A 21091-nucleotide genomic window follows, 5' to 3' on the forward strand; every position below is an offset into this window, starting at 1 on the left:
CGACGTCCGGCTCCCGGCGCCTCAGGAGGCTTACCACGACACCGACCAATCAGAAGGCAGGGGCGGGGCTATGTCCCACGCTATTGGTTCGCTCCGGCGCCTGTTACAACACCTGAGGGCAAACGGGCCCGCCCACCTCCGGGGCCAGAGCTATAGAGCGCCGAGCAGTCGATTGTAGCCTGAGCGCCAGAGGAGCGTTAGCAGGTCTTGTGCAAGAGGTCTAGCGGATTGCACGCTGCCTCCTGCTTTTTCAGGGGTCCGATCTGCAGAAAGGGAAGGCCCTGGGCTTGGTGCAGCCTTAAATATGTAATTCTTTACAGTTTACAATGTACCCAGCCCACTGGCGCGAGCCACTGGCGCGCTTGGTCCGTGACTGCTGACTCCCTCAGCTCTGAGGCAGGAATCCAGTCTGTCGTCCCTGTGGTAACCCAGTGTGGTGAGCGTGTACCATTTCTGCAGCTCCAGAAACAGCAGCGCACACTGGGGCGAGATGGTCCCCGGGTAAAGCTCCAAGAGGGTGGAAAGAGAACCCATTCCACAAAGTTGACTTCTGACCTCCATGGGCAGTAGTGGCCCCTGCGCCCACATGCCCGGAAAGAGGAGAGAGGGGTGGAGGAGAAGCTTGAGGGACGTTTGGGTTTTGTTTGATTTTAGTTTATTATTATTATTTTATGTGTATGGGTTTTGCCTGCATGTGTGTCTGTGTACTTCATGTGTGCCTGGGGGTGGGCTTGGACTGGGTGCTTTGGAAAAGCACCTATGGGATTTTTTTGTTTGGTGGGTTGGTTTTGTTTTTGATCTTTTGAGACAGGGTTTCTCTGTGTAGCCCTGGCTGTCTTAGAACTCGCTCTGTAGACCAGGCTGGCCCGGAACTCAAGAGATGTGCCTGCCTCTGCCTCCTGAATGCAGTTGGCAGAGTGGTTCTCTACTGCACATGAAGACCTGGGTTCTATCCCCAGCACCCATAATCCCAGCCGTTGGGCGTGGCCATCGTTTTCTTTGCTGTTTCTCCCTTGTCCTGTTTCTGTGCCTCCCTTCTCCATGTAGGATCACTGGGGTTACCGTCTGCTCATGCTCTGGCTTTTCATGGGTCCTGGGGTTCAGATCCCAGTAAGGCCTTTACTGGGCCGGGTGTTAGTGGCACGCTCCTTTAATCCCAGCACCAGGAGGCAGAGGCCAGCCTGGTCTACAAAGTGAGTTACAGGATGGCCAGAGCTAAACATGAGATCCTGTCTCAAAAAACAAAAACAACAGCAACAAAAAAAAAGCCCAGCCTTATGGTTTTACAGAACATGCCCCAGGCTTGGCACTATCAGGGTACAGTTAAGGCCGCTCACACCCTGAGAAGCCCAGAAGAGGGAGCTGAGTACTGGGCTGTTGTGAACTGCTTGACAGGTTGCTGAGATCCAACCTTCTGAGCAGCATGGGCCGGTTCTCAGCTGATGAACCAGCTTCCCAGCTACAGTTACTAGGTTTTTATTTGTTTTGTTTTGTTTTCTGGACAATGTTTCTCTGTATAACCAACTGCCCTGGCTGTCCTGGAACTCACTCCATAGACAAGGCTGGCCTCAAACTCTGAGATCCACCTGCCTCTGCCTTCTGAGTGCTGGGATTAAAGGTGTGTGCTACCATCGCCCAGCAGGTTACTAGCTTTTTTTTTTTTTTTTTTTTTTTGTTTTTTGAGACAGGGTTTCTCTGTGGCTTTGGAGGTTGCATCTGTAGACCAGGCTGGTCTCGAACTCACAGAGATCCTCCTGCCTCTGCCTCCTCAGTGCTGGGACTAAAGGCGTGCACTTCCACCATCTGGCCTCCTTTCTTTTTTTTAATGATAATTTTTAAAATTTTAATTTGAAGCAGGCTTGTTTTACATGTCAATTCCAGTTCCCCCACCCTCCCCTGCCTCTCCCACCCCCGTTTCTCCCTCTCTCTTTTTTAAAATGTATGTATTATTTTAGGGGTGCTCTAGGAGTTTACCTGCAGTCTAGAAGAGGGCATCAGATCTCATTACAGATCGTTGTGAGCCACTGTGTGGTTGCTGGGAATTGAACTCGGGATTTCTGGAAGAGCAGCCAGTGCTCTTAACCACTGAGCTACCTCTAGGCCCCCAGTTACTAGCTTTGTGGTTTTTGCTTTTCTGAGGTGAGTCTTCATAACAAAATGGGCTCAGAACTGGATCACTTGGCCCTTTCTCTCCTTAGCGCCTCCCAGTTGAAGGCGCTTGTATCTCTTTCCAGCCAGCATCCTCTTGGATCTGCAGTTGGGCCCAGCACGCTCAGGTCTTCTTTGTGGTTTTAGCCTTTTTTGTGGAAAGTGGGCTCAGTCTGCCCACCGTAGCCACTGTTTCCCGTCACCACGCCGAGTTCTCTGAATATACGGAGACCTCTTGCCCTTCTTGTCCTGGGTCCCTTTGTGGGTTGCTGCTTGCCACATTTCTTGCACCATGTTGGTAGAAGTGACATGGCCACCGAGAGATTTGCAATTCTCAGTTCCACCCCCTGGGATTACAAGCGCATGCCACAACACCCAGCTCTAAGGCCTTCCTCTTAGGTCCAGTGGGAAGGAGCTGGGCCAGCTGCCTTTCCCCGGAGGACCCGGAGGACCGGGACACTTTGGGATTGCTCCTGTACTGGATGCCACCACCATGGGCATTTCTCTCTCACAAGCTGGATTCAGCACTTAGCTTTATAGCAAGTAAGGACAAATCCAGAAAATCTAGGAGGAGGCTTCACAGAGCTAAAAAGGGTGCCATTGCCTTACAAGAGCCCTGTGGCTGTGACTGTGGGCTTTTGCCTGCCCTGCTGCTTTCCCAGGACAGGCTATAAAAAAAGGGATGTTGTATGAGCCAGTGGTGGGTGCAAAGCCCTGTCAGTCGCCCACAATGCCAGAGTACCAAACACACGAAGGCAGATGAACCGCGAACACTGCAAAGCTGGGTGTGGTGGCCCACTCCTGCAATTCCAGTCCTGTACAGCAGAGGTGGGAGGGCTGTTCAGAGTTCAAACTCAGCCTAAGCTGTATAGTGAGCTCCAGGCCGCGGGGGCTGCACAGTGAGACTGTCTTTAAAAATCAATCTCCCCGGGCTGGAGTGGTTGAGAGTGCTGACTGCCTTCCAGAGAACCTGGGTTCAAGTCCCAGCACCCACACCGAGCACGTGTGTGTGCAATGCCCACAGAGGCCAGAGGAGGGCACCAGATCCTCTGTGAAATGTAGTTGCAGATGGTTGCAAAGAGCCACAGTGGCGTGATCTTTACCGCTGGGCTACCACTCCAGCCACAATAACGGTTTCCTGGTCAGGAGATGTAGGATGGTAGGATACTGTCCTAGTACATAAAGCCCTTGGCTTAATCTCCAGCACCTTGTAAAATGGAGTGTGCTGATACATGTGTCTGTAATCCCAGCACTTGGGAGGTAGTAGCAGGAGTATCAGAATTGAGTTCCAGGCCAGCTGGAACTTTTATGAGACCAAATATGTGTGTGTGTATGTATGTATCCAATATGCATATGCATTATGTAATGATTTGTGTGTGTGTGTGAGAGAGAGAGATTTATGTGCATTTACCTGCCTGTATGTCTGTGTGAGAGTGTTAGACTTGTAGTTACAGTTATTAGCTGCCATGTGGGTGCTGGGAATTGACCCCGGGGCCTCTGGAAGAGTAGTCCATGCTCTTAACTGCTGAGCTATTTCTCTAGCACCCCCTCCCATTTTTTTTTTTTTTTTTTTTTTTTAGTTAGAAAAAAAAAATCATCTTGTGTGAGATGCCCAGGGAATTAGTGTTGGAACAGAACTTTAATCCCAAGCCCAGCCGGGACCAAGCCCGGGACTGCTTTTCTTGTTTTGTGTTTTTAAAACAGGATCAGCAAGGCAAGATCATACCTACTTACAACTTGCAAAACTGGCTACCTCTGTGTATTAGAGTTTAGTTGACTTCAAACGGAAGCCTGTATTGAAGTTTTCAATGAGCAGTTTGGGAGAACAGGCATTTGTAGGAAGCATGGCTCTTGTAAGAGAAGCTTGGCGACAGGCACACCTTGCAACTTGGTGGCAGCTCCTTCCTCCTTCTGTGGGCTTGCTTCCAACAACAGTTTGCAGTCAGTTCGCTGCAGGAACAGGTTGATTGCTCTAGTCTGAGATTTAACAAGGGAGGAATTATGCTGAGTCAATGTGACTAAACATCTGGCCTTCCCTAAGTCACCGCTGAACAGACATGGCTTTAAGCACACGTACTCAGAGATCAGATGTCTGTTTTTCTAATTAAACCCTCAATTGGATTGTCCAGTTTTGTGTTAAGGTACTGGGGGGGGGGGGTACTGCTTCCCAGGAGTGTTGGGAAATGATAGTACAGTGGCTAAGAGAGATGAGAGAGAGCAGGGCCAGTGGCCCTGGGGGCACCAGTCACACCGCCAAGTGTGCTGGATGAGATGCTTAAAACTTAATCTACTTGAAAACCTTTTTTGGCTTGACCTAACCATCAGGAAAGGTCAGACACCACCAGCCCTCAGAAGGCTGTGGCAGGGGTACTGAAAATGAGGCCAGCCTGAGCTCCAGAGACCTCACCTCAAAAATTAAAGGGCTGGTGATGTAGCTGCGTGGCAGAGCATTTGTCTAGCAAGTACAAGGCCCTGGTTCAATCCCTAACACCTCAAAACAAAACTACAAAACAGTCAAAAACCTCACTCCCTTGGAGAAAATCCCCAGGCAGGAGCCCATGTTTAACTTACGTAAGAGGGTGTGTCAGCAATGACTTAGTTGGTACAGACTTGAACATTTCAGCTCTGCTACTGAACTTGCTGTATAATTCCTATAATTGAACTTGAATGGCTGGAGGCAGGGTAGGGAGAAAGCAGTTCTCTCTCTCTCTCCCTCTCTCTCTCTCTCTCTCTCACACACACACACACACAGGCACACACACTCTCACTCAAGAGGGGTGATTGTGAATCTCAAAGCCGGAAGGCTGAGCTTGTGAAGTGCTCATAAGAGGTACTCAGAGCTCTGCAGGGACAAGGCGGTTACAAACCAAGAGTCTCATCCAATAGACAGAACGTTAAGAGAAGACAGAAAACTGGGCTGGGCCGTAGTTTAGTCAGTAAAGTGTTTGCTGAGCAAGCCTGAGGGCCTGAGTCCAAGCAAGCATGGTGACTTGTTATCCCAGTGCTGGGGTGGTAGAGTCAGGCAGATTCCTGATGCTTCCTGGCCAGTCAGTTTAGCTCACTCAGTGAGCTCCAGGCCTAGGAGAGACCCTGCCTCAAATAAACATAAACAAGTTAAAAAGTACCTGAGAAATGACACAGGGATGCATATATACACCAAAATAAATACAGGCCAGAGGCAGCCTGGCTCTCCTCAGTGTGGAGACAGGGCCATCTTAGAGAAGATGAAAGTGAGATGACCACCTTTCTTTTTTTCTGTTTTGTTTTCAAGACAGGGTTTCTCTGTAACCCTGGCTGTCCTGGAACTCGCTCTGTAGACCAGGCTGGCCTTGAACTCACAGAGATCCACCTGCCTCTGCTTCCTGAGTGCTGGGGTTAAATGTGAGCATCACACTGCCCGGCTGGGTAACTGTCTTTATAATAACAAACTCAAAGATGATTATTCAGTTCAACTGAAGTCTGGCAGAGTTTAAGGGACGCACGGCCCTGACATCACACCTAGTGTGCACACACAGATCTCCATTAGCAAATCAACTCTCCCTTTGAGGTGCCATTACCCCCTTCTAGTTACACTATTTCCTTTCTCCCCTTTGCAGTAAGAATCTCTACAGGAATTGTCACTAAATCTGAGCGTGGTGACAAAACCTGCAATCCCCGTACTTAGGGAGCTGAGGCTGGAAGATGAAGATTTGTAGGCCAGGGAGCTGGGGAGATGGCCCAGTGATTAAGAGCACTGTCTAGTCATTTCCCAGCATCACATAAAGCCAGGCATGGTGGCACACAAGTATAATCCCAGCACTCAGACGGTAGATGAAGAAGGATCAGGAGTTCAAGGTCATCTTTGTGCTGAAGAGACGGCACAGTGGTAAAAGCACTTACTGCTCTTCCAGAGGACCTGGGAAGATTCTATAACCCACAAGGCAGCTCACAACTCCAGTCCCAGGACATCTGTTGCCCTTTTCTGGCCTTCTGAGGCACCAGGCATGCATGTGGTACAAAAATAATAACCAAACTAACACAACACATGCTCTGCCTACCCCATCTGTACTTTTTAACAGGGTCCTCCAAGTTCCAGACACAAGGACACAGGGCATAGCTCAGTTGGTGAGATCGCTTGCCGAGTTTACACGGCGCTGGCTCCCACACCATATAGACTGGGCAAGGTAGTGCAGGGCTGAAGTCTTGACACTTGGGAAGTGAAGATTGGGAGTTCAAGGCCAACTTCAGCTACATAGCAGGCTCAAGGCCAGCCTGGAGTTACAGGAGGCCCTGTTTCAAAAACAAAACAAAGAGCTGCTCCAAACCCTCAACTCCTCAGCTCCCCAGGTTCAGATTTAGATGAACTGTGTTTGTCCCAAACCTAATTTGCATCTTCTAATAGCAGTTTTATTAATAGTAACAATGGCTAGGGCCAGCAGGATGGCTCAGTGGGTTAAGGCACTTAATACCAAACCTGAAAACCTAAAATTTGATGCCCATAACCCATGTGGTAGGAGAGAATGGACTCCTTCAAACTGTCCTCTTATCTCCCACACGGATGTGAGCACACATAAACGATAACCAGAATAAAAACACGGTTTCCATCTGCCATATTCTTTCTCGGTTCTGAAAAGAACAGTGATGGTGATGAGTGACGCCCTTTCCTGTTGCCCAAAGCTGTGGCCACTGCCCAGTCCTTGTTTTCAGATCCTCAGCCTCACAGGATGTGGCAGCTGGATCCTTCCTCTTTGATACTTCCTCACTCTAGTGGCCAGGTGTCACTCTGGAGACCTCCGAGCCCATTTCCTCTTCCCCACTGTGGGACCTTTATGTACTGACGTCCTCTTGCTGACCTCTGTGTAGTGACCTCTGTGTAGTGAAGTGCTCTGACCACAAAGAGCACCTCAGGAAGCTGCAGCATCGCTCACCGCTCTGGCTCTGCCGAGGCACATGCCCAGTGAGCCACTCTCCTGTCCTCGCCAGCTCCATGCAGATTTCCAACAAACACGCTCTTTCTCTTGCTTTGTGATAGAATTTCACCACATAATCCAGACAGGCCTTGAATTCAAAATCCTCCTGTCTCAGCCATCATGTCCAGCTTAATTTAATTAGGAAAATAAATTACATCATTTTGTATGTATGTGTATGCATGTGAGAGGTCAAAGGACAGTTTGTAGAGTCATTAATTCTCCTGCTATGTGGAAAGCTGGGCACAGACCCCAGGTCATCGGGCTCAGTGGCAAGTATCTTTACCTGCTAGGTCATGTTAATGGCCAAACACACACAGTTTTAAATGCTTGCTAGTTCAGTCCTTAACGTGTACTGAATCTGACCCCACCTCTCAGCGGATCCTGCCTACTTCTGGAATACAGGAGCCCTTTGCAAGAACACGTCACAGGCTTCACTACTTTCCCAGTTCACTTTTAGGGAGTTCTGAGTCCTTAGCCCTCTCTCACCATGTCCTAGCAACTTCCTGCAGACTCCAGTCACTCTCCCCTTTGTTAACTTCACATTGGCAGCCATGTCAGAAGAGCCTGAATGCTTTGCTTGGAGATTTCCCTAACTGGATTTACACGGCCTACCCTGTGATGCAGGGCCCGAGTGCTATCTCCTAAGAGGGCCTGTCCTAACCACAGTCTAACTAGATACGTCCTGCCTAGCCATCCCTCCAATCTTGCACTTGGCTTTGTTTCCTACACAGACATTTACTGGTATACCTCTGTCAGACCCCACAGGCTGAAGGCAATGTCTCCCTGGGACAGACTGTCAGACAGTCAGGGCTGCCCTAACGGGTATCTGGCTCCTTCTGTGTGCTCTGCTCTTTTTCTCACCACCTCCTAGAAGCTTATGTCTTTGTTCTGGAGGTTGCTCTAGAATTTTCTCTGAGTGATGTTTCTCTGCACCTGGCCCTTTAACCTTTAATCCTTTCCCTTTTTAGGATTTATTCACTTATTTTATGTAGATGAGTGCTCTATCTAAATGTACACCTTTATGCCAGATCCCACTATAGATAGTTGTGAGCCACCATGTGGTTACTGGGAATTGAACTCAGTGTCCTCTGGAAGAGCAGACAGTGCTCTTTAACTGCTGAGCCATCTCTCCAGCCTCCTTCCCGCTTCTTCTTCTTCTTCTTCTTTTTTTTTTTTTTTTTTTTTTGAGATGGGTCTCTCTTTGTAGTCCCTACTGTCCTGGAACTCGCTCTGTAGACCAGGCTGGCCTTCCACTCACAGAGATCCACCTGCCCCTGCCTCCCGAGTACCGGGATTAAAGGTTGTATCACCACTGCCCAGCTTTGTTCTTACTCTTAATAAAGCTCCTCTCTAGGTTTTTAAGGCCCCTTCACATTTGTACCACTTATGTGCAGGTGCACAAAGCACATGTACACACACACCATTTTCTTCCTAATGCTCTCCCTCCCACTTCATGGCCTGATCTTGGTCTTGAGACCCTCCTAACAAAACTCATTCCTGAAAGGTAGTTCTGTGCTGGCTTCTCTCCCTGAACTGACCACTAAATTGATGTATTTGACACGTTCCACTCAGTGTTATGCATTTGAACATCCCTCACCACAGTGGAGACCATAGGCATATTTGCTTGCAGTCTGTGGTAGAAACACTGTATTCAGACAGCACACAAGGTGCTGGACGGGCACTCAAATGTCCACTAAACACACCACTGGTTTTTGTTTCTGGTAGGTATGCTGGCTTGGAATTTGATAGGCATGAGCTCTTAATCCTTCTGCTTTTATACTTCCTGGGAGCTGGGATCACAGCTGTGGGCCACCATGCCTAGTCTATGTGTTGCTGGAGATTGAACTCAGGGCTTTGTGTATTCTGAGTAAATATTCTATCAACTGAGCTACATTCTCAGCCCTGGCCTGGAACTCTGGATCCTCCGGCTTTAGCCTCTCAAGTACTGAGACTACAGATGTGCCCTGTCACACCTGACCACATTATTGCTTTTGCTTAGGTACAGTTTTCCATGAACATGGTCCCTTGCCTGTGCTGCTTATAAGGGGAAGCTCATTGCAAACTTCAAAGTACTGGCCTCCCCACCCTTCCCCAGACTCCAGTACATATAACTTATCATGGGTAGTTCTACCAAAAGGGGCTTCGTGAGAATGCCCACACCTTTTATATAAAATAGTTGCTCATACACTTGGCAGAAACCGCTTTGAAACAATAGCACCATATTATACTTCTCTAGTTACATCAAGAAGGAACTTGTATGTCACTCCATGATTTTATGTTAGATACACACCTTTAATACCAGCAACCAGGAGGCAGAAGCAGGCAGATCTTTGAGTTTGAGGCCAGCCCGGTCTATATAATGAGTTTCAGCCAAACCAAGATAACACTGTGAGACCCTGTCTCAAAAAACCAAAATCAACTAGTAAATAAGCGAGGTGGCAATGGTGTACACCTTTAATACCAGTGCTCTGGAGGCAGAGCCACGTGGATCGCTGAGTTCAAGGCCAGCGTGGTCTACAGAGTGAGTTCCACTCTGAGAACCCCTGTCTTAAAAAAACAAAATAAAATAAAGTAAAATAATAAAGAAAAAGAAAGAATTATCACTATAAGAAGCAAAACTGGTATGCAATGGCTTTCCAAAGGGTACAAGAATAAAACACAAGAGTCGTTGATGCACTGGTTCTACCTTTATTATTTTTACCTCGTTCACTAGCAGCTCTGTGATGCAAGGTTACCATACACAGTTAGATAATGTCTGCATTACACATCTAAGGCTATACAGCAAGAGAATCAAGATTAGTACAAATACAAGAACTGTATTTACATTTTGTATACTCAAGCTCCAAACATCAGATATTTACAAAATAAAACATGAAAATGAAATCCAAAATTAATAATGTACATTGTCGCTTGTGCTCAACTCCTTCACTGGGGAGAGATCAGTTTGCAAAGTCTTGGTTCGAAAAGGCCACTTATGCTTCATGGGTTCTGTCACAGCATGGGGATGGTGACGAGAGACCAGGCTCTCAACAGATAAGTACTTTAAAGCCACAAAGTCTAAGACAATGTGTAACCATGAGAAGGCTGGTGGATTCCTTAGGAGAACTGATGCCAGAATACATAGGGTCGGAGGGGGGGGGAGACAATTACAGAAATGACAAGCAACATGTAACATCCAGGATTTGGTAGAGACCAACTTCTGCCTGGACTTTCTGTCTGAGCAGATATCTACTGGGAGGCTTTTGTGTCTGATTTGCAGTACTGGGGACTGAACCAAGGGCATCACACAGAATTGCCAAGTGCTCTATCACTAAGCTACACCCCTAGCCTCTGACTATGAGCTTTAACACCACTTCTGTATCAACTCATAATTCTATAAGTTAGTCAGGGCTCTCTTAGGACTCCACAGAGCTCAAGTACCTACATCATAAGTGGCCTTTTGAACAGTTATGGCAATCTCTCAGCTGATGATCTGACTCCATCCACAGCCATGGTCTCACCCACTCCTGATGGCTGCAGTACACAGCGCCTGAGTTTATTCCAATGGATCCAGCAGGCCTTCTAAGAGCAGCAACAGAATTATTCCTTTCTTCTCATAGAGCAAGTTAAAGATTACAGTTTCAAAAAGGAACCCAAATTAAAAGTGAAGGACCCACGCCAAACGAACACCCAGCCCGGGTATTGTTCAGGAGAGCCTGAGCACAGCCCCCAAGAGGGAGTACCAGAGTCCCAACAGGTGCCACACACGGAAGACCATCCCATCAGTCCAATGTGCAATTCATTACAGCTGTATAAATATACAAACACCGTACAAAATTAAATCTCCCTGTAAACCAGAGCAGCAGCAGCAGCTAATGAGGTCAATGCTTTGAAACACACACCAGACATCATCTGTCCCTAGACCCTTTCATGATATTCCTTCATCCCTTCATCTAAACAAGACGAAAAAAAAACTTAAAAAGTAATAGATATATAGATCCCACATAGCTGGAGGGGAAAAATAACGGTTCCTTAGCTGATGAACCCTCAGCACTTGCCTCATCCAGTGTCTCATTTAGGGATGGAGTTCAGGGGCCTGCTCGGAAGCAGCCCGGCCTGTGCTCCTGCCTGACCTTGTGCAGGGACTGCCTGGCCCCCGCACAGTCTGGGCCTGAGAGCTGACTGACTCCCAGGGTACTCCCAGAAGCAGGCAAGGCCTGAGCACTGGTCAGGGGACAGTTATGAAGCTATATTTGCTTGGGAGAAAGGAGGGGGCAAAGGATAATTAATTTTAGCTAGTGCTCACTTTCTGTAATTTGTATGTTTTCATTCTAGGTTTTTGTTTTTGTTTAGAGGAGTACTTTGAAAATTAAAAAAAAAAAAAAAAAAAAAAAAAAAAAAAAATTAAAAGGCAGTTTTTTTTTAAGGGCTAGTTGTCAACTTTTCTACCATGATGGCAACCACAAAAATCTCACCAGCAGGTCCTTCCATGAACCCTTCCTCTTTCAGAGCTTCACTCAGAGATGACCTAGTCTGGAGCATCAGCCCCAAACTGCTCAGATTCCAATCTGAGGTGGGCCCTACAGCAAGAGGGTACCAACCGTGGCAGACAGAAACACACACGCCTGAGTTCCAAGTCCATGCTTCCCAGCCTGACCAGGCTGCCTTATCTGGGCCTCTGTGAAGGGTGGTCCAGTTCATGCTAACATTCAATATTTGCAAAGCAAAGACTCTCTACGTCAGTGTTGTGAGAGTTAAAAGAAAGCACAAGTCATTGCAGAGTTCGTGCATCGCACAATTTCACTCTCCCCCAGGCTTCACACCTCTCGTCACAGACACGAGACTTCCATCTAACTTCATAACAGCAGCAACAACAGTGATTCAATTTAAAAGTGACCTTTCATCTTCATTTCCCTGAAATTAGGTTTAGTTCTGGTCCAGGAAGCTGTCTCCAAGCACAGACAGAGCCTGCTGGATTTGAGTATACACCAGAGGGGCATGTTGTATCCATTAGACAACAGAGACTTCTAGCTACATTAAAATCTCATACATATGCTTAGAAAACAAGTAACATTACAGTTAGTGACCTACACTTGGAGGAGAGAAAGAAAGTTTTGAAAACCCACCAAAGTATTTGTTGATCCTTTTTAGATAAAAACAGTCTGACTTCTGCCCTTTCTTTTCTCCATTTCCACTTTTCCTTTTCTTTGCAAGGCAACAGTAACAAAGGGAGCTGGGAGTCCACTCTGCTAAGAGGTCAGAAGCAATGGCTACATGCCCACATGCCTCCCTAGAGGATGCTCCGCAGTGGGGCATGTGCTGACCAGAGAACCGGCCTACACTGCCCTCCCAGAGTGGGGGGTGACAGGCTGGCAAGAGCTACACATGGCAGTATGGATGAGTCCCAGTCACTGGCAAAGCAACCAAAGGGGGCAAACTGGGGCTCTCTGTGCCCTGCTCAGTCCCTGACACTTATGGGCAGGAGACACAAGAGCACTATGTTCTGGTGGCTCTTGAACCCTGGCCTGGTGTGTGAGAAGCCACAGAAAGTGGGGCAGGGGGCTCTTCTTTCTAAGGGGGGTATTTCCAAGTCACGTTGGGGACAGGTCAGGGTCCAACAGCAAACCACTGTACAGCTGGGGACACTGCTTCTCATCCCTAAGTGACTTCTGATTTGTTTGGAATGGTGGTGGGGACTGGTCAATTCTGGCATCCAGAAACAGCCTGCCGTGTTTGTTTATAAGGGACAAGCATTATTGGGAATGGCCACTGGATTCTGATGGTGACTTCAAAGTTTATGCTGAAGCTACAATTCTTTGATCAAAGGGAGCAACAACAATCGCAAGTTGCGTTCAGCACCCTCACAGTAACCTTATTCCAGTTTATCCCAGAAGTCAAACATTCCCCACTCCCCCTTGTGGGAAGTGTGTTTGTTCATGGCATCACATAATTCCAAACAGAGTCACCAGCACCAGGAATGCAGAGGACAGAATTGGAACTTCTGGACAAAAACCCCCTTCCCAGTGAGGAGTGCTGTGCGCAACAGTAGCCATTCTCTAATGATGCCCTCATGACCCACTGCACGATCTACTGCAGCAGCCTGGCCTTAAAGGGCCGACAGCGGCCCTGCTGCAGGCCTATCACAAAGGCCCTCTGTCCCTTCCACTCTATAACCCATGCTCTAAGCCCTGATTTGGACAGAGAATATAAATCTCATTTCTGGGCTCTCCACAGCCTTCCCTGAATGGAAATGCAAGGATTAGCCACAAGAAAGAGAGAGAGAGAGAGAGAGAGAGAGAGAGAGAGAGAGAGAGAGAAGGAGGGAAAGCAAGTTTGTTTTTCTCCCTCAAGGGCTGACATGCCAAATGTTTCCTCCCTTAGTCTCTAAGCCAACCAGGAAAAAGCAGTATTATCATAAACAAGAATGAGAGAGAGAGAGACAGAGACACAGACAGAGTGGCAGAGAGAGAAGTTACCCAGAAAACCAGAGCTACACAGTGACAACAGACAGACAGGGATCATGAAGGGGATCTACCATTCAAAAAGAAGCTGAAGTACACTGGAGAATAATTTGGAAAGTTTTTGCTGGATCCCCTCAGGGTTTGCGTGTGAGAGTGAGTGTACATGTATGTGTGTAGTGTTTTTCCCCTCTTGTTAGGCCACATGCTACAAGTCTTAGCACAAGAAAAAAAGGAGTAGAGAACCATGGAGATAGGGAACAGGAGAGCTAGAGAAGTGCTGGATGGAAGGGAAAAGTAGTTAAGCCACAGGATTACATACAAGAATAACCGTTAAGAATCACAAAGAGAATGAGAGGTAACACTTTCTTTATCTGTCGAAGGCGAGCAGGGCTCAGCAGAATTGCTTAGTATTTTGGCTGGCTCGGGCGTCTGCGAGAGAGTTTTGACCTATGAGGGAAATGGGAGGCAGGGTTAGAAAACTGATGTAGGACTCCTCACAGGTGATGCTGCAGGCCCAGCCTTCTATGCTCCCAAACAACGGCTAGACTGTGTTCTTCTCTACTTTGGGAACTCTGTGAGATAAGCCCCTCAGGAGTCCATTAAGGCATGCACAATCTTTACTCAGTGCTCCTACCTGTAGGCATCTTGAAAACTAAAAACAAAAGGAGACTAAGTGGTGAGCATAGGTGTCCTTATGGCTGAGGACACAGAGACCTTACTAGACTAGAAGCAGGGTCTCCTTCTCACCTTATACCTTCATAACATTCTTGGCTTCCCTATATTTTCAGCCCAGTTAGAATGACATGTCTTTTCCTGTTTATGCTGGTATCTCAGGGGCTGAAAGCAAACGAGAGAAGGGAACGGCTTCCTAGAGCCAGGCATGGTACTGTACATCTGTAATCCTAGCACTTGGGAAGAGTTGAAGAACTTGGAATCCAGCCTGGGCTACATAGTAGAACTGTCTCAACGAGACAAAATGAAAGAGTGGCTCTTTACCTTATTGTGCCAGCCAGAAGTGGGTTAAAGGCATATAACCAGTCACTCATGTCTTTGTCGTTGAGAGCTTGCAAAAGGACCCCGCGGTGCTTTGTGCATACAGCAAAAGTATTGGGTGTCTGGAGAGAAACAGGAAATAAACGAGAAAGTTATTGTAGAGAATGAAAATGGGACCCATCTTGCTATATTCACAGGGCGCATAGCACTTCACACGGAAAGTTCAAGCAACCCAGATATAAAGTAGGGCCCATGCCCTACAGACCAGAGCACCAAAACTGTAAGGGGAAGGGCACAGGCAGCAACAAAAAGCAAAGACAGGACACACTGACCTTCACCATGGCTCGCTGGTCCTCACTGTACTCCACCTGTGCTGTAGACAGGTTAATGAGGCCACGCTCTACTGGGTCTTTGTCACTGTTATAGATGAAGACGTAAGGGCGGCGAACCACAACGAAATGTTTAGTCCAGTTGCTGGAAAGCGGCTCCTTGAAATGCAGGTAACCCTTCTTAGATACCACTGACCTAAGGGGAGTGGAAAAAAAAGGGTAATAAGCTGAGAACTGTCAACACACACTTGCACCAGGCAAGTCCTCAGACGCAGAAGGATATGCTAACGGTGTATTTTCCCTAGATTCTCACTGGTCAAAGCAACACAGAAAAAGAGCAAATGCCACAACAACACAGAATGCCCGGCTCCGAGGCCTGACACACAGCAGGGTGAGTCGGTGCTTGAGGCTGGAACAGACTTGCACACAAACACTAGACAGTCCACTCCTGCTGCTTGTCTCTCTATTTGGCAAGGCTGCTTGTCACAGTACTCACCCTGCTCTAACTTCTTCAATGTCTGGAACAAGATTGAGAAATTCATTTTTTCCTGCTCGGGCTAAATAGGGTGTCTCCACAGTTGGGATGATCTGAAACTGTTCAAATTCTTGGCAGGGACTAGAGGCACGAGAGTTGGCTTCTGGGGTCCTTACAGGGGAAGAAAAGGGTAAGAAGCACTTGAGTAAGGTCAAAACACACGGACATCACCCTACCAGGACACAGAGCTTCTGCCTGAGTACCAGGGCAAACATTAGCTTCAGAGTTCAGCTAAGACGAGCTGGTGTCACAAAAGTAATTGTCGATTCAAATTCATGTTTTCTTTGCAAAAGGCCACTGGGGACCACTGAGTCACAGCCTCTCCTGGTATTCTATGAAAACAAGCATCCAAATATGAACTTTATTCCCTTGTGAGTTTCCTATCAGTCTCATGGCCACACCTGAGGCAGAGGCTCTCAAAGAATGGCCCTTGACTGACAGCAGCAGCCTTCTCTGGGACTGGTATAACTTCACAGTTATAAACTCGGGAGATGCTTGGCCATTGTACTGCAGCAAGTTTCCAGGGGTTTTAGTAACTCTGCCATCTTAGGGGATAGTAAAGGAAGCCAACAATGAGAAGCATCAAGCTTCCTAAGACCATAGGAGCAGGATGGTGAACTGGACCATTCTTTAGATCTCTGTTCTGGTTGTGTTAGGGACCTCTTGGAACAGCTTAACCTGATGATTCTATATCTTCTGATTCTAAAAATCAATTTTGCTATTTTGTGTGTGTGTGTGTGTGTGTGTGTGTGTGTGTGTGTGTGTGTGTGAGTTCATGCATGCAGAGGTCAGAGGACAACACTGGATGCCTTCTTCTATCATTTTCCACTTAATTTTTAAGAGTTTTAACCTTTTATATAGTGTCTATTTATTCTTTGAGAGTTTTAGACCTGTATACAATGTATTTTGATAATCTCCACATCTCTACTTCCCCCAATTCATGACTCACCAAACACACGCCCCTCCCAACTGCATGTTAATAATCCACTGAGTTCTATTAGTGCTGTCTGTACTCACATAGCTGTGGGCCATCTACTAGAGTAAGGGCAACCTACTAGAGGTGCCCCCCCCCAAAAAAATGACCCTTTCCCAGCAGCCATCAGTTGCCAATAGCTCCTCAGCTAGGAAAAGCGCCTTGTTGAGGCTTACCCCTACCTATGGTGAGACTGTGGCTGGCTTCACCTTGTGCAGGCAACCACAGTTGCTATTGAGTTCATGAGTTGCAATGGCCATGTGATATCCAGGAGACAGCATTTCATAGTACCCCTCCCCATCTCCCAGCTCTCAAATTCCTTCTGCTCTCTCTTCTGTGATGTTCCCTGAGCCTCAGAGATGATATTTTTGATTCTCACTGAATCTGGAGCTCAATAACTTTATCTAGACTAATTGGCCAGCAAGTTCCCAGGATTCACCTGTCTCTGACTCCTCAGCACTGGGATTATAGGCATGTTCTACTAAACATGCTTTTTACATGGGTGCTGGGGATCTGAACTCAGGTTCTCATACTTGTCTGGCAAGAACTTTACATGGGAGCCATCTCCCCAGTCCTCCATGTTTTATCATTTCTTGAATTGGAATGCAGCTTGCATTTAGATGGGATGTTTAATTAGCTTTTCCTTTCTTAGTGGCACATGTAACAATTCCATACAGTTAATAACACTCTAAATTTATTTATTATGTAGCTCTAGTCATCCTGTAACTCAATCTGTAGACCAGGCTGGCCTCGAACTTAGAGATCTACCTGCCTCTGCCTCCTCAGCGCTGGAATTAAAGGCATGTGCTCCATTACCTGGTCTTAAATTTAATAAGATTTAATGAAATAAGTGCCCACACATTTCTGAATGGTGTGTATAGGACAGTGATGCCTTACTGAGAACCAGAATGACAGGAAAGCTGGTATTTTATTTTCCTATGCCTGTGAAATCTGAGTACTTACTTCTGATCCATTGAGTTGCTCCTCGTGTCCACCAGAGAGGGGCATGTGGAGGAGGGAGTGAGGGTAGAGCTGCTAAAACTGGACACAGAGGGGTCCCTTCCAATTGGAGAGATATCAGACAACTAGAAACAAGGACATTACCAGTGAGATTCAGCAGCAAAACCACAGAGCTCAGCAACCTTAGCTAGACTAATTGGCCAGCAAGCCCTCAGGATGCACTTGTCCCTGTCACCTCAGCACAGGGATTAGAGGCATGTTCCACTGGAAATGCTTTTTACCTGGGTGCTGGGGATCTGAACTCAAGTTCTCACGCTTGTATAGCAAGAACTTTAGCTCTGCCTCGGCTGTAGAGAGCAGCGGAAGTTGTTCAAGACAACCAGTGCCTCATTTTTTATTAAGCTGATTCAAAAGTCATTAAAGAAGACAAATCTTAGCCGGGTGATGGTGGCACACGCCTTTAATCCCAGCACTCGGGAGGCAAAGGCATGAAGATTTCTGTGAGTTTGAGGTCAGCCTGGTCTGCAGAGTGAGTTCCAGGACAGGCTCCAAAGCTACACAGAGAAACCCTGTCTCCAAACAAAAACAAAAGCAAAAAAACCAACCAACCAACCAACCAACAGCAACAATAACAACAACAAAAACCAAAACCTCCAAAACCAAATGTTTGGTGTTTTGCCTGCATGACTGTCTGTGTGAGGGTGTCAGATCTTGGAGTTACAGATAGTTGTGGACACTGGGAATTGAACCTGGTTCCTTTGGAAAAGCAGTCAGTGCTCTTAACTGCTGAGTCATCTCTCCAGCCCCCACCTTATGACTTTTGTGTCATACAAAAGCATACTGCTTCCTACATCACATGCTCTTCTAAGGGACTCAGGACAAAAGCTAAATACTCCCCGTGTGACAGTGACCCTAAGCACTGTAGAGGGAGACTACCATCTTCAGAAGTCAGTACTCTGAACGAAATCAGAAGACATACCAGAGAATGACGCTATACACCTTCAAACACAATCTAGACCCACCACAGGCCCTAAGAGCACAAAAGCTGTAACAGGGATTCAGGGCAGCCGGGAAGGAAGCAGCTGTCACCACCATGGAAGACATGGCGGCCTCAGCACGCTCACCTTACAGTCACTGATGCTGCCGTGCACCTGGCTGAATTCCCGGTTGAAAGTATGTGTGAGAAGCTGCAGGCACTAGAAAAGAAGATAGAGGGGAACTGGTCAAGGCTGGACATAAAACTCCAATGGCTAAGTAAACCCCTGTACACAGGAGAACACGCCCAACACCTATGCTAGAGCTCAGATGTTCCTTAGAATAACCAAGACTATGCTGAAGAAAGCCAGCACACATATAAGTAAAGCCATAAAAAAGGGAATGGATTTAAACAACCATTCTTTCTAAGTTTGTTTTTTTTCCCCACAGAGATTCACCTGCCTCTGCCTCATGAGTGCTGGGATTAAAGGCATGAGCCATTACCAGGGTAAACAACTATTCTTAATACAACCAAAGCAAATTTCTACAAGCATAATAGCTTAGAAGTGCTTAGGGCTTGAGCACAGTGGCCCATGACAGCACTCAGGAAGCAGAGGCAGGTGGATCTCTGTGAGTTGAATTCAAGGTCAGACTGGTCTCCATAAAAAGTGCTTAGGAATATAGCAGCACCACCAGGCATGGCAAAATATGTCTCTAATTCCAGCACTCAGCAGAGCTGGGAGGGTTGGGCAACTTCAAGGTTAGCCTGATCTACATAACCAGTTCCAGGTCAGCCAAGGCAATACAGGAAGACACTTGTTTCAGAAAACGCAAAAGAATCCACATCCCTTTAATTCTCAATTCAATAAAAGACAGGGACGTGGGTTGGGGATATAGCTTAATGGGGTTTGCCTAGCATGTATAAGGATTTAAGTTAATTCCCCACACCAGAAAAACAGAAACATAACACTTCTTGTTGAATACATTTTCCTAAATACACTAGAAGACCACTCACTTGACTACTAAAATAAGACAAAAACCCTGTAAGTTTTCTGTTTCCTCTGTCACCAACTACCAAGCAATTACACACCCAGGAGTGATCTTCAACAACTCTTTGCCTTCTCCCATGTAGACAGAAGTTTCTGCCCTGCAGCCATTTTAGTCCCAAATAAATACACAGAGGCGTATATTAATTATAAACTGTTTGGCTGATGGCTCCGGTTTTTTATTGGCTAGCTCTCTCTTAATTATTAGCCCATTTCTATTACTCTGCATATCTACATATGGTCTTGGCTTACCCAGTGATGCCTCTTGCTTCCTCAGCAGCTACAGGGCTTCTCCCTGACCCTGCCCACTATCTTTCTCTATCCCTGTTTGGATTTCCTGCTTGTCTATTGGCTGAGACAGCTTTATTCATCAACCAGTAAGAGAACATATTCACAGCATGCAGAAGGACGCCCCTCTCACTCCAGAATCCCTTCCTTCTTCCCCTTCTTAAAAAGGGTCCATCTTTGCTTCCTGGACCACTGTCAAGAGGAGCTAGCTCTCTCTTCTGCTGTCTCACAAAGCTATCCTTTTTATTTTGCTAAAGAAAACTTTTATTGTTGTTTTTAAATTTAATTTCTTGTAGTACTTAAGGTCAAACTCAGGACCTTGCACATGCTGGGTAAGTACACTATCATTGAGTTATATAGCATTGTTCCTATAAAAGAATTTTAAAATCTTGTTAAAAAACACAGAAACAAATACTATTTAAAATATTCACATCACCCCCAGGGCCCACCAGGAAGTACTGGCTGCTCCACATGGGACCCACTCCATCCCTGTCCCTCAATACATGCATTCCCTGCCCTACTGGGTGCCTCTCCACATGGGACCCACTCCATCCCTGTCCCTCAATACATGCATTCCCTGCCCTACTGGGTGCCTCTCCACACTTCAAGGCCAGCTCATCACACCTCATCTATCATAGCTTGTTACCCAGTCTTAAGCTTCAGGGCAAGAACTGGCCCTTTTCATTTCTGCATTCAGGGTTAGTATCAGTGTCTTCACAGAAAACTGCAGAAAATGAAAGAACACAGGTACTACCTCAGTGCCCCCCCATGTTAATCAAAAAAGAAGGGATTCCACACCTTTGTAGCCAGCTCTTTCTCTCGGTCTACCAGGCTTTCAATGTCTGCTGAGTCATAGCCACTGCTCTCACTAGGTGTGATGGCGCTTTCAAAGGTGGTGGTTGAGATCTGAGAAGACATACTGGTAGAGGTACTGAGGGTCCCACTGCTGAGGCTGGGGGACAAGGAGTCACTCAGAGACTTGGGTATGCTGTCACCAAGTCTCTCCCGAAGCAGCAAGAAGTGGCGAGTTTTTTCCACCTGAGAATACGGACATCATCAAGGGTTCTAACATGCAAACCATCACAGCAAACCAACAAGCCGAGTGGTCAGGGAGAGGAGGCAGGGGTGGGGCTGGGTGGCCCTGGCTACCTCGTGCAGCAGCTCCAGCTTTTCCAGCTCCCACTGGTGCTCCAGGATGAGGCTGTCCCCACGAGGTCGCCAGCCTGCTAGGTTCTCTTCTCCCCGCACATATGCCACAGAGGTATCCAAGACCTTTCTCCTCCGCCTCTGCATGCCTAACATAACGGTGAACTAGGGTTATTACACAGAGAGCCCCTCTCCAAAACCCGAGAGAGGGAGGGAAAGAATGAGAACAAACCCAGGCCATTCTCCCAAAGCTATTCTCCAAACTGGTTTCCTTTCATTTGAGATGCTGGGCCCTGCACATACTAAACA

The 21091-nt window shown here is 47.0% G+C and overlaps 1 protein-coding gene across 15 annotated transcripts in view; it reads right to left on the reverse strand.

Moving 5' to 3' along the window:
* Positions 1-13421: 13421 nt before the first annotated feature.
* Kif1b (kinesin family member 1B) overlaps positions 13422-21091 on the reverse strand; it is a 132390-nt gene continuing 124720 nt past the window's right edge. For all 15 annotated transcript variants that reach the window (XM_051173989.1, XM_051173982.1, XM_051173988.1 and 12 more), the window contains 8 exons: positions 20786-20931; positions 20435-20674; positions 18452-18523; positions 17331-17452; positions 15356-15505; positions 14863-15055; positions 14534-14652; positions 13422-13984 (listed from right to left, as the gene is read on the reverse strand). In XM_051173989.1, the coding sequence (XP_051029946.1) occupies positions 13942-13984; positions 14534-14652; positions 14863-15055; positions 15356-15505; positions 17331-17452; positions 18452-18523; positions 20435-20674; positions 20786-20931 (1085 nt within the window). In that variant the 3' untranslated portion in view covers positions 13422-13941. The remainder of the gene's footprint in view (positions 13985-14533; positions 14653-14862; positions 15056-15355; positions 15506-17330; positions 17453-18451; positions 18524-20434; positions 20675-20785; positions 20932-21091) is intronic.

The sequence above is a fragment of the Phodopus roborovskii genome, unplaced genomic scaffold (assembly GCF_943737965.1).
Source record: "Phodopus roborovskii unplaced genomic scaffold, PHOROB, whole genome shotgun sequence".
Classification (NCBI taxonomy): Eukaryota; Metazoa; Chordata; class Mammalia; order Rodentia; family Cricetidae; genus Phodopus; species Phodopus roborovskii.